At 36.4% G+C, this 24,127-nt stretch overlaps 1 protein-coding gene across 2 annotated transcripts in view; it reads right to left on the bottom strand.

The window, feature by feature from the left end:
• RYR2 (ryanodine receptor 2) overlaps positions 1-24,127 on the bottom strand; it is a 391,343-nt gene that overhangs the window by 169,542 nt on the left and 197,674 nt on the right. For both annotated transcript variants that reach the window (XM_042025322.1, XM_042025323.1), the window contains 9 exons: positions 22,117-22,300; positions 21,284-21,419; positions 18,447-18,542; positions 12,255-12,373; positions 11,726-11,859; positions 7,024-7,265; positions 3,495-3,687; positions 1,525-1,741; positions 1,201-1,305 (listed from right to left, as the gene is read on the bottom strand). In XM_042025322.1, the coding sequence (XP_041881256.1) occupies positions 1,201-1,305; positions 1,525-1,741; positions 3,495-3,687; positions 7,024-7,265; positions 11,726-11,859; positions 12,255-12,373; positions 18,447-18,542; positions 21,284-21,419; positions 22,117-22,300 (1,426 nt within the window). The remainder of the gene's footprint in view (positions 1-1,200; positions 1,306-1,524; positions 1,742-3,494; positions 3,688-7,023; positions 7,266-11,725; positions 11,860-12,254; positions 12,374-18,446; positions 18,543-21,283; positions 21,420-22,116; positions 22,301-24,127) is intronic.

Genomic DNA, 24,127 nt, shown 5'->3' with positions numbered 1-24,127 from the left:
TTGTGGGTCCCTTATTCTGTGAAACTGATAAAATCATTTGTGAGGAACCAGTATGATTAAAAAAATCAACCTCCAGAAAATGATCAGCATATACTTTGTCACAATCCCAAAGCAAGCACATTCTACCACAATGCACTAAAGCTAGATAGAGAAAGCTAGGTAATTTAAAAGCTTTAACACCTATTTTTATTTTGAACATAACTAACTTTATCACTGCTTAATTCAATACTTATCATATATAGTTTAAATAGTGTTCAACTGTACAATTCGACGCTTGATGATACATAATGGTACACTAAGAGTTCCTGCAGATTGCTTCACAGCTGGTATGATTACACCACAATTAAAATGTTTTGACACACTAATTTAACTGAGGTTTTGCATTTGATGTGATGAGGAAATTAACTACAACAAAATCTAGAGGTCTTCTCTGTTAATCATATATTTTTAAGTACTGCTGTAAGATACACACAATACCTATGCCCACTTACCTTAATCTGTAACCTGAACTCCTCAGAAGACCAAAATCTTTTTAGTAACAAAAATAGAATACATACATGTTTTTACACATATCTAGTACCTACTGCATGTTTCTACATACTCTTCACAGCAATCTTTCTTCATAAAACAGCATTTGGGATACAAATAACAAGCTTGTATAATTTTTTACTGGTTGACTTTAAAACAAATTTTTTTTCATACTCCATGAAAATAGGAAAGAGATAAGAAAATAGTTATGTAGAGCACCTAATACAGGCACAAGACTGAAAAAGTGGAGAAAAGGAAGGCAAAAATCAAATTTAATGGAATTTCCTATAGGCAATACTTATTTGGGACTTCTAAAAGAGTAACATCAGTCAGCACACGAAAAGAGAACCAAGCATAACTGTTTTCATTGGCGTACTCCATCAGTCAATTGAACGTCTTGCTCCAAGAACAAATAGGAGGTGAAAAACTCACTATGTGCTTTCTGTGCTGACAGTTAGACTGAAAACTTCAGCACCAAATAGCTTTAATACAAGAATTTTTTTTCAGAAATGCACAAGCACTGTTGGTTTCCACATGCTTTTGGTGGGAAGGTGTTTAAAATCTTACTAATTTTGGGGAGATGATGAAAAATGCAGTCCCACTAGTACATTGAAACCAGTGTGCTGAATCATACTATGCAATTAACAGAAGATTAAGTTGGAAGATACATACTGGTCCATACTGCCAGCCAAGTTCAATCTTATTCATAACCCAAAGTTCATGGATGTTCTCTGCTAATTTTTCTCTAATCCTTTCCAGGTGGGGAGGCAAAACAATCTAAAGAGAGAAGAGATAAGAGAGGAAGAAGCTATTACAAATAAGTTGCTTGACATGCCATCCAAACTTTCATAACAAACTTTATACAGACCAGATCTCTCAACAAACCCAAGAAAAAATCAAGTTTGGGACACAGTGCAAATTCAACCAAATAAAGTAACATAGGCCTATAATATGTGTGTGTTTAAAAAGGAACATGCAATCTTTCCATTTCCATACCTGGCTAGTATCTACAGGAACTGGAGTGAAAGCTGCTTGTGATAGAGAGACAGTGGGACCCAGTAGGTCTCTTGTATAGCTACGATCTTGTTTGTACTCTCGGCTGTGCTCCACTTTCAGCTTCTCTTTTGGTAGGACAGCTTCAAAGCATGGAGCATATCCAGGTGGAGGAAGGAACTTGAACTCTCCATGGCGACCTCCAAGCAAGAAACGAACCCTGCAAACATCAGAATTACTTTAGATAACCACGACACCTCTGGGGTAAAGCCTAATCAGTCTCTAAGCCTAAAGAATATTAAATGCTATTTTAAAAGAAAAAAAAGAAAAGAGAAAAAAGTCAATGTTGCAGCTTCTTTGCATTGTTTACAGTTCAATTTTCTCCAACTGCTGCTGGAGTTTATGATGCAGGAGTTTGAAAAAAACATGGGAAAAGTAAATGATTCTTTTTTCTAGTTAATTTTACTTCAACAAAGGCATTCTAAGTCATGGGACCAATAATCCCTGAGAGAGAGAATAATCAGTTTACTCAGCACAACTATAAAGTAAGCAGCAGCCTTTTGAGTCTCTAAAGGCAGAGATTATAACCCAGAGTAATCAATCAAGCACTTCAGAACTCTGTCCATCGAGGAAAAGCCTCTGTTCAATCTCATTTGAGACATTTGATGAGCCTAAAAACCCCGTGGTTCTTCCTTTTCTCTCACAAAACACTAAATCCTTAGGACACAATACAAAAACTCCTATATTTCCTTCCCTAAAACTTCTATTTGTCATATTAGTGGAAACCCAGGCGAAAGCACTCTTTTATTCACGACAAAAAGGTAAATATGTCATGGTCTTTTGTTACTGTAAAATACAATCAATGAGGTAATAATGGTATAGCAATGACATAATACCAACGTGACATAGCAATGACATAATACTGAAAAATCTTCCTAGAACATTGCCATCCCGAAGAAATCAAAAACACCCAAAAAATTAGCCTTAAACCAGAAGAATTTTGTCTCTTTTCTGCTTACTGAGTATCTTACAAGATTCTTGTTAATGCTATACCAGTATACACTCAAAAACTGCATGCAGCACACAAATAATATCTCAATAATTTCTCTGATAACGGAAATAAAGAATGCAGGCTTATAATTTTGCATTTTCTAGCATGCAGATCTATAGTTTTACCACATTTTATCTCCTGTACTATCAAAGGCAAAGTCTAAAGACGTGTATTTTGCATTTGGAATAAGAGGTGGGTGTGTGCTCTGTATGATTGCTCTTAGCTTCTGTGGTATTCTTTGAATGATCCCTCACGGAGCATTGCTCTGCCTCCAACAGAAATCAGCTTTCAGCCTTCACCTTTACCAGTCCTGATAAAGCTGGTCTCCCCGCTGGAACACCACACAATCTTTTTTAATATTATAGTTTCAAACTGCTCAATACATGGAAGCAGAAGTCTGGTACCTCAAGTGTGACTTGAAATTTTATAGAAAACCAATACAACAACCAGAATACAGACCGAATTCATGTTAACTCATGCTGCTAAAAAGTGTATGACCACCATTTCTTATGGTAAGTGCAAATAATGCCTCTTTAAATAATAGCTACTACCTCATAACAGGTGAGTTAGGGAAAATATATTTTTAATGTCAAAGGCTGATGCAAAATGCTACCCTGGAGTGAATGTGTAGCAATATGTCAGCAAAGAAGTTATTAAGAAGGTGTTTCTAAGATATGTCTGCAAACCACCAGAATACACTGGTGTGCTGAAAAACAAAAGATGCACTGTGTCTTCAGGACTTCTTTGTAGCTCTCACTATCCAAGAACTGGAACTTAGCCAAAAAAGCAGATGGCAGAAAGAGAAATGAGAGCAGACAGCCAGGGAAATATTCAGCATATTCATGTATGCAGGGAAAAAAAAAGCAGACTGGAAAAAAAAAAGGCAAAAAAAAAAAAAAACCCAACTCCATGGGATGCTAACTTTATTCCTGCAGAGAAGCTGACGACTGGGAAGAAGAGGCCATCTATGTTGAAGTTTTCAAACATTCCTTGAACTGGCTGACCATTTATTCGGAAAGAGATGCTGGGGGCACTCAGGTCCAAACAGCAGCTAATAACATCATCAGTTCTTAATAGATGTTGATTGGGAGAATTTACTGTTCGTGCTACACAACCTATGGAAGTAACAGAGACACATTTAGTGAAACTTATGAAAACCCCTCTGGTTTTCACAGCAGCCTAAAAAAAGAGCAAAACATCACTACAGAGCACAAACACATTAATACACAAATATCTAACCTATAACATCCAAGACCCGATGTTAAGTTTGCAATATAGTGAATAGCAGCATACAGTCATGTCAATACAGCTATTTCAATCATAAATAATAAAACTCAATTACATTAATGTAAGTGAAAATAATTACTGATATCCATAAAAAGAGTCAAAACCAAGAAAAGTACATTTTATTCCTTACAATACGTAAGTGCTAACTGAAAACAGCCATTAGCATCTAATATGAAACTTAGTATACTTTTCTAAAGAATGCTTCATAATTTGACAAAGAAAACTATTCACTGTGAATTATTTCTGGAAAATTAGGTAATCCCTGTTAATGGCCACATCATGGTACTCTTGCAAACTTGTATGAGATGATACTACTCAGTTTCATAATTAAACTGCAAACCAGCATTTTTCAGCAACATACAAAGATGAAATTTTGAGGCATATATATCCAGTAATATATGTATTTTTAATCAGTTTTTATTAATTCTAAAGGATTCTTCTATTTTACATCAAATTACATTTACACAAGGAGAGCTTCTTCCCAAGAGAAATAAGCTATAGAATTCAGAAATAGAAAGTGATTGTGTCTGAAATTTTCTGCCATCTACTGCACAGAATTTTGGAAAACCATAGAAGCTGTATGAAAACATGTCTACTCATGTTTTCCAAAAATAACTTATGCGCTGCCTGCAAGAGATATGCCATGATGCATACTAAGAACAGAGCACTAACTTTTTAGCTGGGGTGTTCAAGTTTTGTAAACATGAAGGACTTAACTAGCACTACATTTCCAAGAAGAAGCTTCTGTTTTTAACGGAAGCAAAAATGTAAATCTCAATAATTTTTCTACAAGTGAATTTTCATATACATATCACCTTGACCCCCAAGGAAAAAAAATACCAACACTTCCAAAACTCTGTACCAGTAAAATGACTTTGTGATACTGCCAGATGAAAATATCACAGCTGAGAGTTAGTTTAAAATGAATCACAGAAAGGGACAATTATTTAATGGCAGGGATAACTAAATGCTGAAAGAGCTACCAATGAAGAGTGGATATTTCATCTCCTTAAAACACACTACTTGAGACCAGATGCCGTTTTAGACACTAAAATTTAGGCAAATATAAGTTATGGAGATAACGCAAGGCTGACTGCTAACAGAAATATGTATTGGTAATTGATGAATACCCAGTAGATCAAATTATCTCAATGCCTTTTCTGGCCCTAGACTTTAAAGACCTATGTGACTTCTCCACAATAGGTACATCATCTCAGGACTGAAGAACCAAATGTAAATTATATGTGATTCTCATAAAGGCTTGGCCCAGAACAGAAACTTGGGGGCAGAAATTATTGTTGCTATTCATTAATACAATAAATGTTTCATGCTAAGAAGGTTACTCTTAAAATACCATTGCAGAGACTTATCAAGATGCGGCCTGGGATTGTAGAATCAAAACAAAGGCCATGATTTTCAATATGCAACTACCTAAAGTTCTTCCATGTTTGAGAGGTATGTATGTGTTACACAATAGCGTCAGTGAAGAAAGACACACATCTTTTCAAATGTACCAGCCGCATCCACAAGAGATACAAAAATTTGCAGATCCAAAGGTGGTCTGACTTATTTTTTTCGGCAGGATTACTGACTTGAGAACCACAAACAAAATTGTTCATTTATTCTGTTGTTACATTTCTGATGGAAATTTTGCAGTGGGTAGAAAAATAATTTTGATTTTCAGTAACCTTTTGTTTCCTCCCTAAAAGTGACCTTAGGTACAAAAGCTATCGTGGTTAGCTCATTATTTTCTGGTTCTTCTGTAATAATACTTTATCTGTCAAACTCAGTCACGACACTTTTAATGATACCATTAATTATACATCATTGTTCCAAAGTAATTCTCACTATACATGAGAGGCAAAGTAGCACCTTCTTTCCTAAGGTGCCACTCCAATTGATATGCTATTATTTATTAATAAAATCCATTGCTATTTTGATTGGAACATTCTTTTGAAATGTAAAACTGTATTCTTTTCCAAGTATCAAGTCACAACGCCTCAATGCTGCAAAAACTTTAGGTGATGCAGCTGACTCACTAAATTGTCTCTCTTGTCTGCTAAGGTGCTTTAGAAAACCTGTTCATATCTTTATAGTGGAAAGAACTGCCAGTCCAATGAGCCTTTCCCAGTTTTCAGCCAATTCTATAGTTCATCACTGCCCAATAATCTCTCAAAAATCAAAAGAAAAAACATTTTTCTCAGCAAGGTGAAATTACAGTAAGATCTCTTTTCAAGGAGTTCAGGACTGTCTAACTGTAGGACTACCCATTCTAAATGATATCCGGGAATCTTTTCACAAAAGTTAAACCTTCTGAAAAATGATCAAGAAAAAGAGAACAAGCTATCATTATTCTGATTTTGCTGAGCTAATCCAATTTGAAGAGATAATAAGGTATTTATGGTATTAACAGTAAATAAAAATGCTTTACAGAGTTCAGCTTTCTCTAACACTAGAATCTTCATTCATAAATTACTATTAACAAATAGATCCAAAGTTAGCCAAGAACATTTTAAAGATGAATACCAGAGCAAATACATCATATGCAAGCTAGGAATGTGATTCTGCAAGTCTTGCAATAATCAGTCAGTCTTAATGTAAGCAAATAAAACATCACTACAAAAAAAAAATCTTGTTTTAAATGTATGGCAAAAAACATATTAAAAAATCTTCTTCACACCTAAAGTATTTCTGAACTTCTAAAGACCAATAATAAAAACCTGTCTTGAAAAAAAAACAAACCAAAAATCAAAAATGGAGAGTCCGGTGAATTAAATGTCTCAGACTGTTCTTACACTACTATATAGGAGTTACAGATCCAGATGACCGGTTTTCATACTTCAATTTTTGCAGCTTTGAAGGTCTAAATAAAATCTTCATAGTTACTGTGAACACACAGTCCTCCTAGCCCCCTGCAAAGTCCTAGGCTGAAATATGAATTACTAGTCTATTTGCATTACTTCATATACACCAATTTTTTTTCAATACAGAATGTCAGTTTAAATCATATTCTGATATAGGGTACTGTTTCTGTATGTTCCAGGTGTCAGCTGAAATAACTAATTCACTTTGCTGCTGTTGAAAAGAAATTTACTGGGATTGCAAACACAATTATAATGTTTAAACAAAAGTAAACAACAACAACAAAACACCCAAGAGAATACCTGACCACAGATGTAGACCATCAAAGCCATAGGAATATAAGTCATCACCAACACCATTTCCTCCCCATTCTGCTCCTCCCCCTGGGTAGGGTGAGTACCCTTCTGTTGAAGCCCAGCCCACTCGTAGATGAGTTGATTCTGCGGTCACAAAGGGCTCTAGATGGTCCACCATAAGTTCATAGTACCATTTTCTGTATTGGGCAGAGCCTTCACTAATCCCCAAGAAGATGTTGGGTCGCATGCTTAAACAGAAAGAATAAAAATAGTTATTAAAATCTTATCTCAAGGACAAGATGAACTGCTGCATACTTTTCATTGTCTCAAATTTCAAGCTTGTTTTGTGTGATTAAAACAATAGAAGTAATTTTACTTCAAGGAATCACATAGATTACCAGGTTGGAAAGGACCACAAGGATCATCTGGTTCAACCTCTCTTGACAAAACCACAGTCAGGACTAGATGGCCCAGCACAATGTCCTGCTGTCTTATAAGTGTCCCATATTAGGTAATCCACCATTTCCCTGGTGAGATTATTCCAATGACTGATTCTTGTCATCAGGAAAAATGTTACTCTTTTCTCCAATCAGAATCTCCCTAGGAGAAACTTGTACCAATTACCCTTTGTCTTTTCCATGTGACTCCTTACAGAAAGAGAATTTCCTTCTTCTTTGTAGCAACCCTTTAAATACTAGAATGCAGTGATAATGTTTCCCCTAAGCCTTCATTTCTTAAGGCTGAACAAACTCAGTTCTCCCAGCCTTTGGTCATCTTTGTGGACCTCCTCTGGACCTTCTCCAGCCTGTCCAGATCTTTGCTGCATAGCAGCAACCAAAACTGAACACGGTATTCCAGGTGTGGCCTGACAAGCGCTGAATAAAGTGGGATAAAGGTTTCCTTCTCTCTGCTGTTTATGTCCTTGTTGTTGCAGCCCAACATCCCATTGCCTTTCTTTGCCACAGCAGCACAGGTTCATACTGAGCTTGCTGTCCGCTGGGACCCCAGGTCCCTTTCCACAGAGCTGCTCCCCCGCCAGGCAGATCCCAGCCTGTGCTGCACTCCTGGATTCTATTTTCCCATGTGCAAGACATTACATTTGTCCTTGTTGAACTTGATAAGGTTCTTGTTAGCCCACTCTTCCAGCCTATGCAGGTCTTCCTGCAGGCTGGCTCTCCCTTCCCAAGTGTCCACTTCACCACTGAGTTTGGTATCACTGGCAAGCTCCATCAGGGGAGATTGGTTCCATCACCCAGAGCACTCAGGAAGATATTAAACAGCCTTGGGCCCAACATTCATCCCTGGGGACCCCACTTGTGACAGTTTCCAGTTTGAAAAGGATTTACCACACCCTCTGGGTGTGGCCAGGCAGCCAGTGCCCACCCACTGCACAGACCCCTTGTCTCCACCCTAAGGCATCAGTTTCTCTGGGAGGAGCCTGTGGGAAACTATGGAAAGGCTTGGAGAAATACAGGTAGAAAATGTCCACCACTTATTCCACATCAACCAAGCAAATGAAGCCAAAAGCTGACCTGCATTATATGTCTATATCTGTCTGCACCTCTTCCTCTAACTGGTAAAATGGAAAAAGGGGTAGCTTGAGCTCCAATACTTTTCACTTGCACTCCCAAAGCTTTATAGTCTTTCTTAATTCTGTCCAGGTTTCAGCTTGCAGTACCATTTATACTCCCATGAGAAGAGTAACAATGGATGGTAATCTTTGCTCTGGAGAAGTTGAGGCACCCTGCAGGCAATATCTCTGACCCTAGCTCTCAGAAGGCAGCATTTTTAGTTATTTATTCATTTATTTATTCTGGTGAAAATGGTCTATACATTTTAAGTAAAAAATGTTCACCTCAGTAACTGAAACAGCATCCTCACTCAGATACCAATAATAATTAGTTTATGTGTTTGAATATTTAATAGATGTTAGATCCTGCAGAAAAAAATTCCCACAGCTATTCAACCAATTACCAATGTAAATGTAGTAAGTACACATTGCAGGTTTAATTTTACATAGCAAACTGCATTCTGTAACACTGACTATACATTCAAGAAAATAACATTTTAAAAGATACAAAAGTGAAGTGTCAATCTATTTCAAAATTCTCTTGTACCGCTTGCTTCTTTGTTCCAAGTCCTGTATAACTCAGTAATTTGCAGTGGCTGTAGAAATCCTTAATATCAGTATGATGTTCCTACTGCTACTCTTTCTACAGTACTTCACAAGACTACTTAAAAGGCCAGAATATCTAGATAAATAGCAATATGTAGAGTCATATATCTAAAAGGTCACAAGGGGAGAAAAAAGGAAAAAAACCTATGCTTTTCTAATCTGATTTTTGGGATAATATTGAATACACACTCTCATCCCAAAAAAATCTGTCTCCAGACAGTCATTTCTGTGTCAGCTTTGTACTAAGAAAGCCATTCCATCTTGAATTAAAGCCATAGAGCACAGAAGTATCCAAAATCAATACCAGCTATATTTCTTCAATGGTTGGTTACCCGTATCTCAAAAAGCTTTTAAACTTCTAGACTGAATGTATGTAGTGTTCACATTCCTCCACTAGACTGGGTTATTACTTGTATAAATATTTTGTTTCTACATTCAAGCTGACTAATCAACAAAAATGTAGCTCTAAGCTAGTCCCAGTGTGCTTCCTGGTAGAGGGAATGACGGGGGGAGGAAGAAGGGCTGGTATGGGTGGTTAAATACAAGTAAGTGCAAAAACAGACTTTGCTGACCTGGTTGCTTACAAAATAACTAGTTTTATTGGAAGCATATGGGTTGTCTTTTGCCAGATGTTTAAGTATAGGTACTCTTTGCATTGTTCCAAGTCAAAAATTTAATGACCTTAAAAACAAAATGTGTTTGACAAAAGCTATCTTCCAGAAAAGTCTATTATTTGTAAATTATTAGCAAGATCACCAAATCCAATCATTTTTGCCTGAACACAGTAGCACTTTATTATGCTTTTGTCCAGACCTCACGATTTAATCAACCTAATCAGCCAAATTACTCTTGTTCAAAAGTGGTTTGTGAATAGAATTTTCCAATTTCCTGGAAAACTATGTTAAACACCAATATCTTAGAAAGTTCCAGTAATACCTTAGAAAGTTCTTTTGTCAAATATTTTTGGGTCAAGGTATGCATGTCTTAGCCTAACACTAAATTTCTTCAATGTTTCCTTGGTCTTATTGACTTTTGAAAAAAATTTTTTTTCCTTATAATTGCAAGAATAAGAATCTTCTCATTCACTACTTTCTAATGCAAAGCAAAAATATGGAACAAATAATTTGCTTTTTTTAAATTTTTTTTATTTTTTTATTTGGGAAAGACAAGTTTATTTTCCTTGTATGAGATCCAAAGTCATCTCAGAAGCTCAATCATAGAATTGCAGAATCATTGAGGCCAGAAAGGACCTCCATGATCAAGTCCAACCTTTGAACAAATATCTTCATGACAACTAAACCACAGCACTAGGTGCCATGTCCAGTCATTTCTTAAACACTTCCAGGGATGATGACTCCACCACTTCCCTGGGCAGCCTGTTCCAACGCTTAACAGCCCTTTCCATGAAAAAACTCTTCCTGATGTCCAACCTGAACCTCTTCTGGTGCAGCTTGAGGCTATGGCCTCTTGCCCTGTCACTGGTTGCTTTGGAGAAGAGGCTGACCACCACCTGGCTACAGCCTCCATTCACGGAGTTTTAGAGCGTGATAAGGTCTCTCCTGAGCCCACTCTTCTCCAGATTAAACAAACCAGTTTCCTCAGACACTCTTCATAAGACTTGTGCTCCAGACCTTTCAACAACTCCATTCTGTTCTCTGGACATGCTCCAGCCCCTCAATGTCCTCCTTGTAGTGAGGGGCCCAGAACTGAACACAGTATTCCAGGTGTGGCCCCACCAATGCCAGGTAAAGAGAGACAATCAGTTCCCCAGATCCTTTAGCCTGAAGTAGCCTCCTTATACAGTGTGGACTTTTTATGCTTTTCAGCATCTAATAAATCCTATGGACTCTGAATTATAAGTACTATTTCTGTGTTTCAATTTTCATTCTCAATAAGTGATTGAGACTTTTAAAAATTAACAAGTTTGAGACAGAAGATCCCACAGATCTTCACACAAAGCCACATTCTTTAGCCTCAGCATAAATTAAAACTCTGGAAAAACATGTACTTAAAATTTGTAAATGATACTTTACCAATTTAAGATTTTACTAGCTTCATCTTGTTATTAATGTCTGCTTGAAGGTAGCTTCTGAAACTCTGGAGCGGAAGGAAGGGTGAAGGCACTGTCTAAATATTCCAGGCACTGGTGAAGGTGATTGGCACAAAATTCTTAATTTTGACCAAGGGTGATTAGGAAATCCTCACAAGGTCATGAATGTAAAGGCAATCACAGGACATCAGCTGACAATGCTTTGAATGCCCAGCTAGATCTGAACCATAATCTTCAGAAGACACTACAGCCCTGCAGACTTAAAACAGCTTCAGGCAGCTATAGCTTATGACAGTTCTCTCTGACCCACGCTTCAAATTTAATCACTACTGCAAAGGGATTTAAAATCCTAGTAAGAATAAAATATCATAACAAAAGTTTTGGAAGTAAAAGAGATTTTCCATAGTGACTCTTTATTTTAAGCACAAGTTAGGTTCTTTTGCTTTGTTCATAGATACAGATTTTTTTCTTTTGCTTTGTACCTGCTCACATGGTTGACAAGACGTGTCTGTAAGAGCAGATCTCTTCCTGGCAGGAGATTATCACATATTAGATGTTGATTAGACCTCACAGCTACTCCATGACAAACACAGAGAGAACACAAAACATCCAAAACCTGAAAAAAAAGATTCTTTTAATCTTAAATACTTTTTCATTATCATTGTTAATTACTTCAGGCAATATAATGCTCTATACCTTATTACTGGAAGACATGCAATGGTATGTAATTCATCCATCACAGTGGTTTATTTTAGAACAATTCTGAAATTCTCCTAACATTAAAACATTATTCTCACTTCCCTTGAGAATTGGTATGTATCAATGTTTTTGCCAAAAAAAAGGTAACATTCCTCTTTGCTTCGTCAAACTGCTCATAGACATTTTAGGAAAAGTTTCATTCCTCATTATCAAAACAGCATTAAAGTATTTGAAATTAACTTCCACACACAAGAATGAGCATGCATTGTTCACAAACGTTCATCTAAATATACTTGTTTAGTCTTTACCTACCTTATGGTTTCTCCCATGTTTGTCCAAAAGACAGATGATTGATTTAATATGTCCTTCCTTAATAATGTTTAGAGCTTCTGGGCTTTCCACCAACACACAGTGTAAAACCTCTAGAATTCCTTGGGGAAAAAAAAAAAAAATCTCTTCAAAGCGCATACAAAGTCATAACTGTACGTAATAGTTCATAATCTGCTGCTCAGTAACATGAAATAGTTTCAAAAATCATTGTATATGACAAAAAAAACCCCAATAAAGCGGCATGAAGAATTGCCATGAAGAATCATTAATGTTAAATCATAATCATAAATCATTAATGTTAATCATAAAGCTCCTGGACCAAGTCAACACCTGCTTTAGGATCTTCTACCTTTGGGAAAGACAATATTGTACATGCAGTGCATAATTATCAGCTGCTGAAGTTGTTGCCACAATGAGAAAAAAATCAAAGGGTCTGAAGGAAAGCTGAGAAGCAGTCTTAAATCTAGAGTTATGCAATTCTTATTAGCAATGTACAGCTCTCATCATTCTGTCTTCAGCCTTTTATTCATTCAAGCCATGTCTCCAAACACACAGCTTAATCCCTGCAAAGCAAATTCCATAGCATGAGTCTTCTGCTCTTTGCCATGCTCTTTCCATTACAGGAAAATGTAGCTCTTCAACTCCCCTTGATGTGGGAAAAATAGTGTTTTTGTCAGATGGTTCTGTCTCAGTAACAGTACTGTGGCCTGTCTTTGATCCTAATAAGGAAGTGAACATCAGCTGCTACAGGTAACCTACAGCACCATCACTGTTTATCCCCATACTATTTAATGTTTTTTCCAGAGGTCTGGAGGGACACGTGCTGTCATTACTAATAAAGAGTAGGGATTATTCAACGACTGAAATGTAGAAAAGGTGGAAGACAACAGATACAGTGACAATTTGATTCACCCGGTAAACAGGCTTCAAACAAAGTATGTTGTTTAATATATTTGAAGACAGTCACGTATATGTAAACAGAAAATGCACGTAGATAATGAGCTAGAGGTGAACTCCCAAAGTGATTCTACAGCCCTGAAGGTTTAAGCACAAGAAGCCTCAACTATAAATTAAAGAACATACTAAACCTGAATTTGGCAGTGGTATGATCTGGGTTGCAGTAGATGTGCACTTCCATTATTCCACCATTCTATGATTCTATGAATACTGACAGTAAAAATGTTGTTAGAAAGGATAAAAACCTAAGAGTCATGAGAGCAAGCCGAAAGAGTAGATGCTCTGTAGAAACACAGTAGCACAGTCCACCCAGCCTGCGAACTAGACTAGGTCAGGGGTCACTGACCATGGTAAAAATACCTAGGGAGGTTAAAAAAGTGTTACAAAAGTATCCTTATTCTAGAGGGGTAATCTGTAAAAAGATGAACAATTTTGTGTGTCACATGATCTGGGAATGCACAAAACACATTACATTCAAAATGTGGTAACTGGGCGTTTGCCACCTCTCATTGTAGCACTGAAACACACTTTATCAATATAAATAGTAATGCAGTAATAAATGATACTAATTAAGTGTGGCAACCATATCCGTGGAGTTTTCTATAGGTAGAGTCATAACCTTTTGTCTTAAAATAGTACACAAAGTTTATTTTCTAATCTTAACGTTTTCAATAACAGAAGTAAAAATACTTTGAAGATGTAAACATTTGAGAATAAATGCATGCTTATCAATTAGATCCAGCTGCCCCAGCACCTTCTTGAATTACTATAGCATCTGAAGGCTAATTACCAAATACGTTTTGCTCCCTGTGTTTCAGAAAAAAATTGCATATGAGTGAACTGTGTCTGTTCCAATTGATTCATTTTTAGATTGTCTACATTAAAGACAACTAGACTTGTTCTAATTTCATTGGAGTTGCTCAAGGCATTAAAGCACTAAGCATTTGAATTTAATACAAATGTCACAAACAGTATGCTATGCAGAGTTCATGGTAAGGAGAGTGAAAGTTTTCTTAATGACTAATGGATGAAAGGAAGCATGTGTTTTCAGGACAATTTGTTGACTCGTCTGATGTCATATTGCAGAATACTAGAATAAAATGCATGTACTTAGAGAAAAATCCTCAAAACCTGGTATTATCTGGTTCCAAAAAACCTTAACTTGAAGCATATTTGTGTTAAAGAAGCTTCCCTGTACAACAACCATCCAGTAGCCACTATGGCAGTCATTCTTGCACCACCTGAGCTCAGACCATGGCCCCTTCACAGCTACACACCCCACACTTGCACAGTCAGACCAGGTTTCCTCACCAGCTCTACCCCAGGTTTCTCATAGGAGAATCTCAGATGTCCCAGTCCTTAAAATAATTTCATTGTGGTGCAATAACTAACAAAATAACAACTCAAGCTGGGTGCTACCAAGGACAGATCCTGAACACAGGAACCTGAGATTACCTCAGGTGTTTAGAGCATGGTGCTAGTAACATCAAGTCTGTGGGGTCAATCCCTGTACAGACCATTTACTTAAGAGTTGGACTCAGCGATCCTTTTTGGTACCTTCCAACTCAGAACAATCTGTGAATTTGTGGGCACCTGGGCTATTATACCCCTACAGTCTAAGCATGCAGAAATCTGGGGGTCTTCAACACCTGCCATGTCTCTGAGTGTCACCTGCCTGGTCCACAGATTCCTGGGACCTTTGCTATGCAAAGAGTTAGCAGTTCAAGTCTTCTCATCTGACCCAGAGCTCAACCAGCAGCTCACACCACAGGCTGCAAACAGAGCTTTCTGCACTAAATGTAGTCCTCAACATTAGATTGCTAAAGGTATTCTACCTTTTTACCTATGTTTTAATGCCTTTAAAATTATAGGAGGGCTAGTTAATCCCATCTGGAACATATTTCAGAGTGAAAGACTAATCTAATCTTAATTTATGGATTGAAGAGACAGCTGAAGCATTTGCATTGCAGTTCTGTGATCTCTCACTTCTAATGTGGTCTACTCTCAGACATATTTCTACTTGGATAGATAATAATTTTCCCTCTTTTGCTTCAGTGAAGCTCAAAAAATGAATCAATTTCTCATCAAATTTGTACAATCAATACACAGTTGCTGTTTACATATTTAATGCCGCTGTTCTGTTTTCATAACACTTTTACTTCAAGGACAGGAAAAAAGTGAAAACTAGAATTTTATAGGTAATATTTGGTAGCACCAAGTCTTTATCGCAACACATTCAAGAAAACTCATTCAGAAGATGTAGCTGACAACTTTAATGTTGAAGGTGAGCTTAATTTTGGTGTGATTAACAGAATATGGTGTTTCTTCCTCATAAACACTTTACCTTAGAAAAAATTATTTTACATAAATATATGTATACAAGTCTTCTTATTTTAAAAATTTAGTATAAGCCAGTATTTCTCCCTGTTGAAGATCTACCATTTTAAATTAAAACAGTGAATATCCTCAGCCCATCAAGCCGAATAAAGCTTAAAACCTGACAAGCAAGCATCCCACATAAAATCACAAAATTACATTTACATACTAAAAGCTAAACCTACTGTGCCTCTCAAGATAACTAAAGCACAGCCTAATTAGCATCTTTTATAACTGACTGCCTCAAACCCAGAAAAGTCTTTATTGTAAAATCCGTTTTGAAGGCAACATGAAAGTTATGTTACCAACACACACATGGGGATGGAGTACAAGTGGCCTAGTTCCTAGCAGAAAACTCAGAACAAATGACTATTGCAAATATTAGTACATTCAGAGTAGATTTTGCAGCATGTCAGGAGGCTCACTATCCAGAGCAAGCAGTGTCAAATACTCTGCAGCTTACAGAATGTCTCTCATACCTTACTATACTACCATAAACAATTATGTTTTTAATTTTCAAATCTTTTGGGTTTGAGATTAAAAATTAAAAATACATACATACATAACAGGAACCATGTAACAAAGCATTTTTAGAGCTGTCATAAGAAATTTCACCTTGAACCTCCAAAAGTTGAGTGAAAAGTTTTGCATTATTTCTGAAAGCCATTGCCCTGAGAGTTTCAGATGTAAAATAAGGTCTTTTAGGAAGTAGTTTCACCATTAAGATCTTGTGAAATCTATTGACATTAAGCAGGTTGCAATCAAAGGCCATGCGACTACATAACTGTGAGATCATTCTCCTTAAGTTAATGCTCTCACACCACAGGTGAAGCATAGTAGAAAAATAATCTAACTTATGATTTTGACATTTTTCAAATGCTTGTTTCAGTTTAAATTCAGTTACTCAAATGCTCAATAAAGCAAGAAGATCACAGCATCTACAGGGCAGATTCCCCTAATAATAATGTAAACCAACACAAATGTTCAGTTATGACATCTATTTGGTTAGGATGTCTAGCCCTAATGTACCAGCTGCAATGACAGGATGATCAGCAAACCTCTAACTAGACACCCATGCTGTGAGCAGCCATCTGTCTGCGTCACTAGCTAAGAACTAAAGTAGTGATACAGGCAAAGACTCCTATGTTCCTGTTGCCTCATCTCTTGAGATGCTCAAGCAGTCAGAGCATAAACATTCCAGGCTGAAACAGATCAGGTGCCTGCCAGGAGTAGGAAGTAATTCTGTAGTAAAACAGGTCCCCTGCCCTAAGGCCATAGGTCTGCAACTAAAACATGAAATAAAACTGTGCAAAAGTACATCTATAAAACATTGCTGTCTGGAGAGGCTCACATGGGCAAATGCTTCAAAGTCTCTATACCAGTCTCAGAGCCCCAAGAATAACTGACTTCTAAACTCTCTGCTTGCCCCAAGAGTTGATAAAGGGAAAATCTGCAAGAGGAGAAGCACCAGTGTGTAACTGCTCTTTACAAGTGCAATCAACCACCACACATCTTGCTGATCAGCTAGTGAATGCCGTGCCAGTTCACCCTTGGCTCTGAGAGGGAGAACACTCCTGCCACTGACATTTGACAATATTTTCTCATGTTGTTGGTCAGCTCATCTCAGGAACAGATTTATGGCAAATAAACAAAATGCCCATGAATGTTTAATGACAAAGCTGAGGGGAACACAAGCACCTTGTTTACTGTAGGATACATCTGTTCTCACAGCTGCTGACGATGATTGAATATAACTGAGGTAAGAAATTTATTAGTATATGCCAAATGGTGACCTGCACTGAGACAACTCCTGGAACTACTTGGAATAGTCAGCAATAGCAGGATATTTCTCATTTATTAATGCCACAGTAAAAGGCTGTGTTATTCCTGTGACATTTTTTTTTTCAAATGTTTACCAGTCTAATGTAAAACAAAGACCTTTTGCAATGGGCAACATCCTTCCTTTCTTCCTGGCCTTAATATTTCAAAGACTCTTGAGCACACCATCTATCTGTGGCAGACCTATGATTGAGGAATGGAAAGAACAATATGGGGAATGCAATTTCAGTTCCTGAGGACAACTCTTTAATCATTATGTTCCTTCCAGTTCATGGAACAACACATGACACTACACCAAGAAGATGATGGGAATAAATTAAAAATATGTAACCGGAGAGGTAGGTTATCTTGCCCTATCTTGCCCATTGTTCTGACTACAAACCTTCCTGCCCTTTGAACTTTAGCGTTATTATAAAAAAGAAGTCTTGAAATGCTCTCATCTTCCAAAAAAAATAGTAAAAAATACTATATACAAAGCAAAAAAAGTCTCAACTGCAACTGAAAAACATTTCTTGTTAATTTTAAATAAAAGTTTACACATCAGGAGCAAAAGAGATGATTCAAAAGGAAATGTATATGTATTACATAGGGAACACTGTTAATGGAACAAATTATATCCATTCCATATGATTATTCTTATATTTAGTTTGATGCAAATCCTGAAAAACATGCAGAATTACAAAGGGCAGACACTAGAATTAGCAAGCTAATTAATACAACTTACACTATTGAACAGCTATTGTAAAATGCTTTGTTTGCCTGAATTAAAAGGTAACACTATATCCAACTGGTCAAGGAAAAGGCAAGACTGCCAGAACTTAAAGTAGAAGTACAACTGAAATCCGTATATAAAAAACGTTACAAATATAAATCTCACTTTATTAACATAATTTACTCTCTCATAATAAGAGCTTCATTATAATTAGGCTGAAAAAGTATATCACCAATCTTAAAGAATTTGGAACTGGTCAAATAAAGAAGTTAAAATACTTAAAAGCATACCAGAAGAGGCTTCCAGTCTTTCTAATCTGCTGATTAACCAGTCAAGAGATCCCGAAAATTGAGCACAGTTTTTACGATTTCCTCGAATCAGAGCCGCTATTGGGAAAAGAGAGAGAGAGAAATTAAATCACAGTTATGAGTCCATTTAAATTTAAATAATTCCTGTCTTCTCTTGTCCGAAAGGATCCAGTAAGATAGATTCTTAAATTATTGATGTTCTAGATATAAATTTAAATAATGTAAGCGATTGTTAGAATTCAGCATAGGAAATACCTTTGATATCAATATGACCTTTAAGGAATTTGAATTATTTTGGCTTTACAATCATCTCAATAACCCCTGCAAAATGCTCTACGTGAGGAAGCCAGTAGTGACAGCACAGAATTCATCTGCTACTACAGAAACAAGTTGCTGTAAAACAGTGTTCTTGTAATGACAGAAAACATTGGAAAAGCAGAGTGTGAAGCCAGCAACATAGGTGATGAATGCAAATTATTTTCTACTGATACAGTACATTTGTTCAAGAATAATAGGAACCAAAACAAGATAGATGTCCAGGAACTGTTTGCCATACTTTTGACAAGGTTGTAGGGAGGAAGTAAGTGTTTTGAATCTGTTTCACCCTCATGCTTTAAGCTGAAGTAGACTGAATCCATGCACTGACTTGGTGGGTATAACTGAACTGGTATCTCCCTGAACAGTGCAGGCACCCACAAGCTTGCCCTGTCCTGGATTACGTGCATCTGCAGGTATGTGCATACACACGAGCTCTCAGAGAAGCATCTGCTCTACCCCAAAAAAGGACTGAAACACAAACATTTCTGTTTGACATGTGGAACATCACAAACCCATTTTCTTAGGATTGTTTTCCAGTGCTGCCAACAAATTATTTCAATCTGAAATTTCTGTGATTTTTTCCAGCAACAGAGACTGTTGGTCCTGCTAAGAGGCAACAGCCTCTTAAAATCTATGTTTTGTTGTTGCACAAATTCAGTGTATTATATTGCAACTATGTTTTTATGCTGCTTTATTTATAAAAGGTAAAACTTAGAGACTTCTGACATAAATATGACATGAAACTATCCGCAAAGAGGAAGAGAAATGTTGGACCTAACAGCAAACAAGCCACTGCACTGACAGTTTTGTAAACTGGCAGTTTCCTCATCAGTTTTCTGATGAGGAAAACCAAAGCCTAACAACAAAATGAACAAACAAAAACCTTTTTCTTGCTGAATTATGTAATAAAAAATATATACTCTGGAATCTTACACTTTTAGTTAATCATGACCACAGTTATTTGAAAATACTTGAGAATCATAACAGGGAGAATACCTTGTTAAAACACACAGACTAGAACTAAGGAACACCTGTTTCTGAAAGTGACTTTTTTTATTGGTTATAGGCAAGCCACACAATCTCACTGTGATTCAGATAGGAACATAAAATGAAGGCAGTAACAGTTCAATGTTTAACACATCACTAAATTTAACTTCATTAAGAGTAATGAGATGGTTTCATAAATGCTGCTCAGCACAAATTTGTGAAAGGTTAGTATTCATTGGTTAAAGCATGCATTAAATGAGGCAAACAGATACTTAAAATGAAAAGAAAAAATAAAACCCCAAAGTTGCTTTTCTTATTGCCTACTACTCTGAACAAGACCAGCATTCGGTTTTAAAGAAATAAAAACCATGATGTGGTCAGTCAGACATTAAAGTCACATCACTGCATATACTACTGCACATTATTTCGTAATGCAAAAGGATCTAATACAAGTTCACAGTGAATGTATGTATTTTGTAATAGAGAAGGGACAGATGCTTTAGTAGATATATGTCAATTATTTCAGATTGAAAGACAGTAGACTTAGATTGAATGTAAGGAAGGATCTTTTTGCAGTTGGGGTGGCTGGACTAGATGATCTTTAAAGGTCTCTTGTGATCCAAACCAGTTTAAGATTATATGATTTTCATATGTGGTAGTATTCACTCTCAACGTCTGTAAATGCCTTAATTCTCATCACAGTGAAATAAAACACAATGTCAATGACATGACAAAAGACATGAATTCTGGCATCACAGTTTACTTTTATTTATGTGCAGACTCAAAAAACAAAATACTGTTTGCTGAAGCAAGACTGAGCAAGCAACATCCATTTGTCATCCACATAATTACTGTACAGATCCAGCATTATTCAGAACAGAGCAATGTACAAATTCATCATAGCCAGATCAAAGCCAGGCTTCCTAAGCATTAGCTGCCAGAAGATAATGCAGTTAGAGAAGTAACATCAGAGGGCAGGAGGGGCATAGAGACTGGGAAGTCAACCAAGCTTGTGTGTTCTCATCACTACAATTCCACAGAAGCAATACTTTGTACAAAACAAGCAGACTCTTCAGAAGGAATTTTCTAGCCTTGCCAGCTGGAAATCAAGCCCCTACTTCCTCCAGTCTGCACTGTGCTTAATGTAACAAGAGATAAATGAAACTGTAACAAAAAAATTCAACTCTACCCTACATCTACGAATAACCAAACCACAGAATTTTATACTCCATCATCTACCATCTACACCCCAAAAGGTTGTCATTTGATTTCATGGTGATGTTAACTCTCTGGACCTAGTCTGGATACTTTTAAATGCTTATAACTCCTGACATAACTTCTTTAATGTATTGTTAATACATCAAATAACTGCAAATGCAAAAATCTTGCTTAATTTTTATTCTAAATTTCTACACAGTGGAAATTCTTCTGTACTAAAACAGTTTTGTACTTCTTTATTCTTCATTCTTCACTATTTTGAGCTAAAACTATCCAAGTAATCTATAATATCTTACCCAGTAATTCATACAAAGAATTTAGAATAGACTTCCATGCTTCTCCAGCTTCCTTCCCAGCTACATCTGCAAAGTGAGCTGCACTGCTGTATACATTCAAGCGATCAATACATTCAAGAACAAGGTTGATCATACCCTAGAAATGAAAAAGCTCATATCGTCAGAGGGAAAAAGAAGTATTTTTAGATGCAAACACAAAAGATTTTCAGAAATCTAAGAAAACAAAACATGAAAGACAGGATATGCAAAACACAAAAATATTTATGTGAAGTCAAACAAGCAATCCCAGTGGAAAATTTTCCTTCATTGTGGTAATAAACATCTGCCATTTAGGATGGTTAAATTAAAACAAAAGTAAACAGTATTCATTACATAATTTTAGGCAAGTTTCTATTCTGGAGGACGTTTAGGCATCTGACAAAGTAGAGCAACTATTATTACCAGAAATAATATTAAAAACATATATTACAGATAATATTAAACAAAATTCTTAAAGAATGCTTATTAAACCACAACATCCTTCTACATCAAGAGATTAAACTCTAACAGAAAAACACATAAGGAGAAAATTATGGTTAGAATTCAAGGCACAAGGTCATCTAATTTTATTAGAAAGGGAAAAAGAAGTAAGGCTGTAAATGTTTTCTTTCAAATATACAGGAAAAACAGCAGATCTAGAGAGATTGAGAATGTAGCAAATAGTTTGACTCTTATAGGATTAAAAAAAACCCACTGCAAGCACAATCCATATTAAATATCAACACTACAGATATTGTGAAAGAATACTTGCAGACAACAGAGTGGAAAATCAGGAGTAAAACTGAGAGAAGTACCTCTTCTTGGAAGAGGTTCTGGCGATTCTTCAGTGCTCGGAGCCTGTTTTGTTTGTTTTCATGTTCCAAATGTTCATCAGGGGGGTGAAAGTAGCCAATCAAGTCCTGAAGGCTCAAACTGACTGACTCGATAGGCAAATCGGTGGTGGAAGACTTTACTTTCTTGCTGAGAGAATCAAGGCCCCTGCAAGAAGATGCAAAGTCTCCTGAGAATTGAAAATTAATTTACTTTATTGTTCCAACTCTTTATTTATTTAAAAGCAAAATTTGTTTAGATGCCAAAGCTCATTTTCTGACAGCAACTTGTAAAAATTCTTTATATCTGCCCATTCTCCATTTAACAATCTACCCCTCCCATCCCAAACAAATACTGAAAGCATGAAAAATGTTATTTCTCTTAAAATTTTTTCAAATCCAAAAAACACATTTTAATGTTCTACCTACAGATGTTGTAGTTGCAGAGGCAGAGCAAAAGATGAAGAGAAGTTATTGTAAACCAGCACAAAGCATCATGAAGCTGGGATGGACAGAAGTTAAAGAGACCAGTCCTGCAGTGCTGAGGAGGGTCCAGATTGCCCATGGAGGCTCTGAAACACATCTCTTACGTGTTCTTAAGCCTTTTTCAGTGTGGGAAGATGCAGCACTTCCACACACTCTATCTCAGCACTCCATTAGCTTTTTTGTTTCCCTGATACCCAATTCAAGCTTGGCCTTGCTGAAGTCTGTGAAGATCCTCTCTTAAAAGTAGAGGGCTGACTGTTCTCATGCATGTTGCACCTGCCCCTTGCTCAGCTGAATCCCTTTGCAAATAATGCGAACTTTCAAAAGGATAGCTACAAAAGTCATCTTTAAAACTTAATTTTTATTGTGAACATGTTATATAAAGTGCAATTCTTCTGCTGACTTTGTGAGAAAGAACTGGAGCATACACTTAAAAGAATACTTTTCGTCCTCTTCAATTCAGCTTTTTCTTTTTGGAGTAACATCCTGCCAAAATTAAACTGCTAAACACTACCTTGGACTCTCTGTGCACTCCACAAAAATCTCCACTGTAATTTAGCAATACCTTGATTTGTGAAACCTTATCATTAAATTGCCTTTCTCTGTCTTTATCTTTTATGGCATTCTTAGAAGCTTCTATGAAGGTGTATCTACAAAGTGACCTAGGGCTCACATTTCTTTTGTATTTTAAATGTCATACAGTAGACAGTTCTGCTGACAGGTGATTTTTTCCGGTTTTTTTTTTAACTACCCGGTTACATGTTTTTCAACAAATTCACATGTCTGTGTCTTTGGCTGTGCCCTGATTTAGGACATGGTTGCTTCAGGTCACCATCTCCCACACTGATTTTTCTTGCGACAAATGGGTTCTTATGAAATTCTTATCATTACATACAATCTTACTGCTAATCATTCTTTTTCTAATGCAAGCTACATTGATGAAAAGCCCTTTCATCAATTACTGAAATCACAAGCGTTTGAGAATTAGCATTTTATCAGCATTATTTAGTAATGGGAAGATAAATGCAAATTGCATATATCTGACAGGATTTTTAAATGGCTAATTACTATAAAATACAACACAACGTTTTTTATATTTCGAAATATTAAAGAAACAAGTAGCATTAAAAGGGAACAAATAAGCAAAGTGTAATGTGAGGGTAGAAAGAAGGTATAATTTTTAAGAAAAGCTTCTTCTTGAGACTATGAATTTCTTCAGTATATTTGTGGTTTTTACAGATCTGTAGTTTTACAATTATCTCCCTCTCCCAGGTTTTTCAAGGAGGACCATCTTTAAAAAGAAAAGACTTAGAAAAGAAAAAGCTAAATAATGCACCACATGACTTAAAGCAAATTTTGGAAAGGAAAAATCTCTTTTATTGTTTGTTTGCATTTTCAGTATGTTTATGCATTTAAATCAAGATTAAACAATAAATTAATGTTAGAAGACAGAGAAAAGAAACTGACTAATATCTCTCAAGGCACTTACCTGCTGATAACACAAAGAATT

Source organism: Corvus kubaryi, unplaced genomic scaffold (assembly GCF_017639235.1).
Source record: "Corvus kubaryi isolate FWS band 111438036 unplaced genomic scaffold, C.kubaryi_AGA036_p1.0 37266, whole genome shotgun sequence".
In the NCBI taxonomy this organism is placed as follows: domain Eukaryota; kingdom Metazoa; phylum Chordata; class Aves; order Passeriformes; family Corvidae; genus Corvus; species Corvus kubaryi.
The sequence above is the reverse complement of the archived record's forward strand: the minus strand, read 5'-3'. Positions and strand labels throughout refer to the sequence as shown.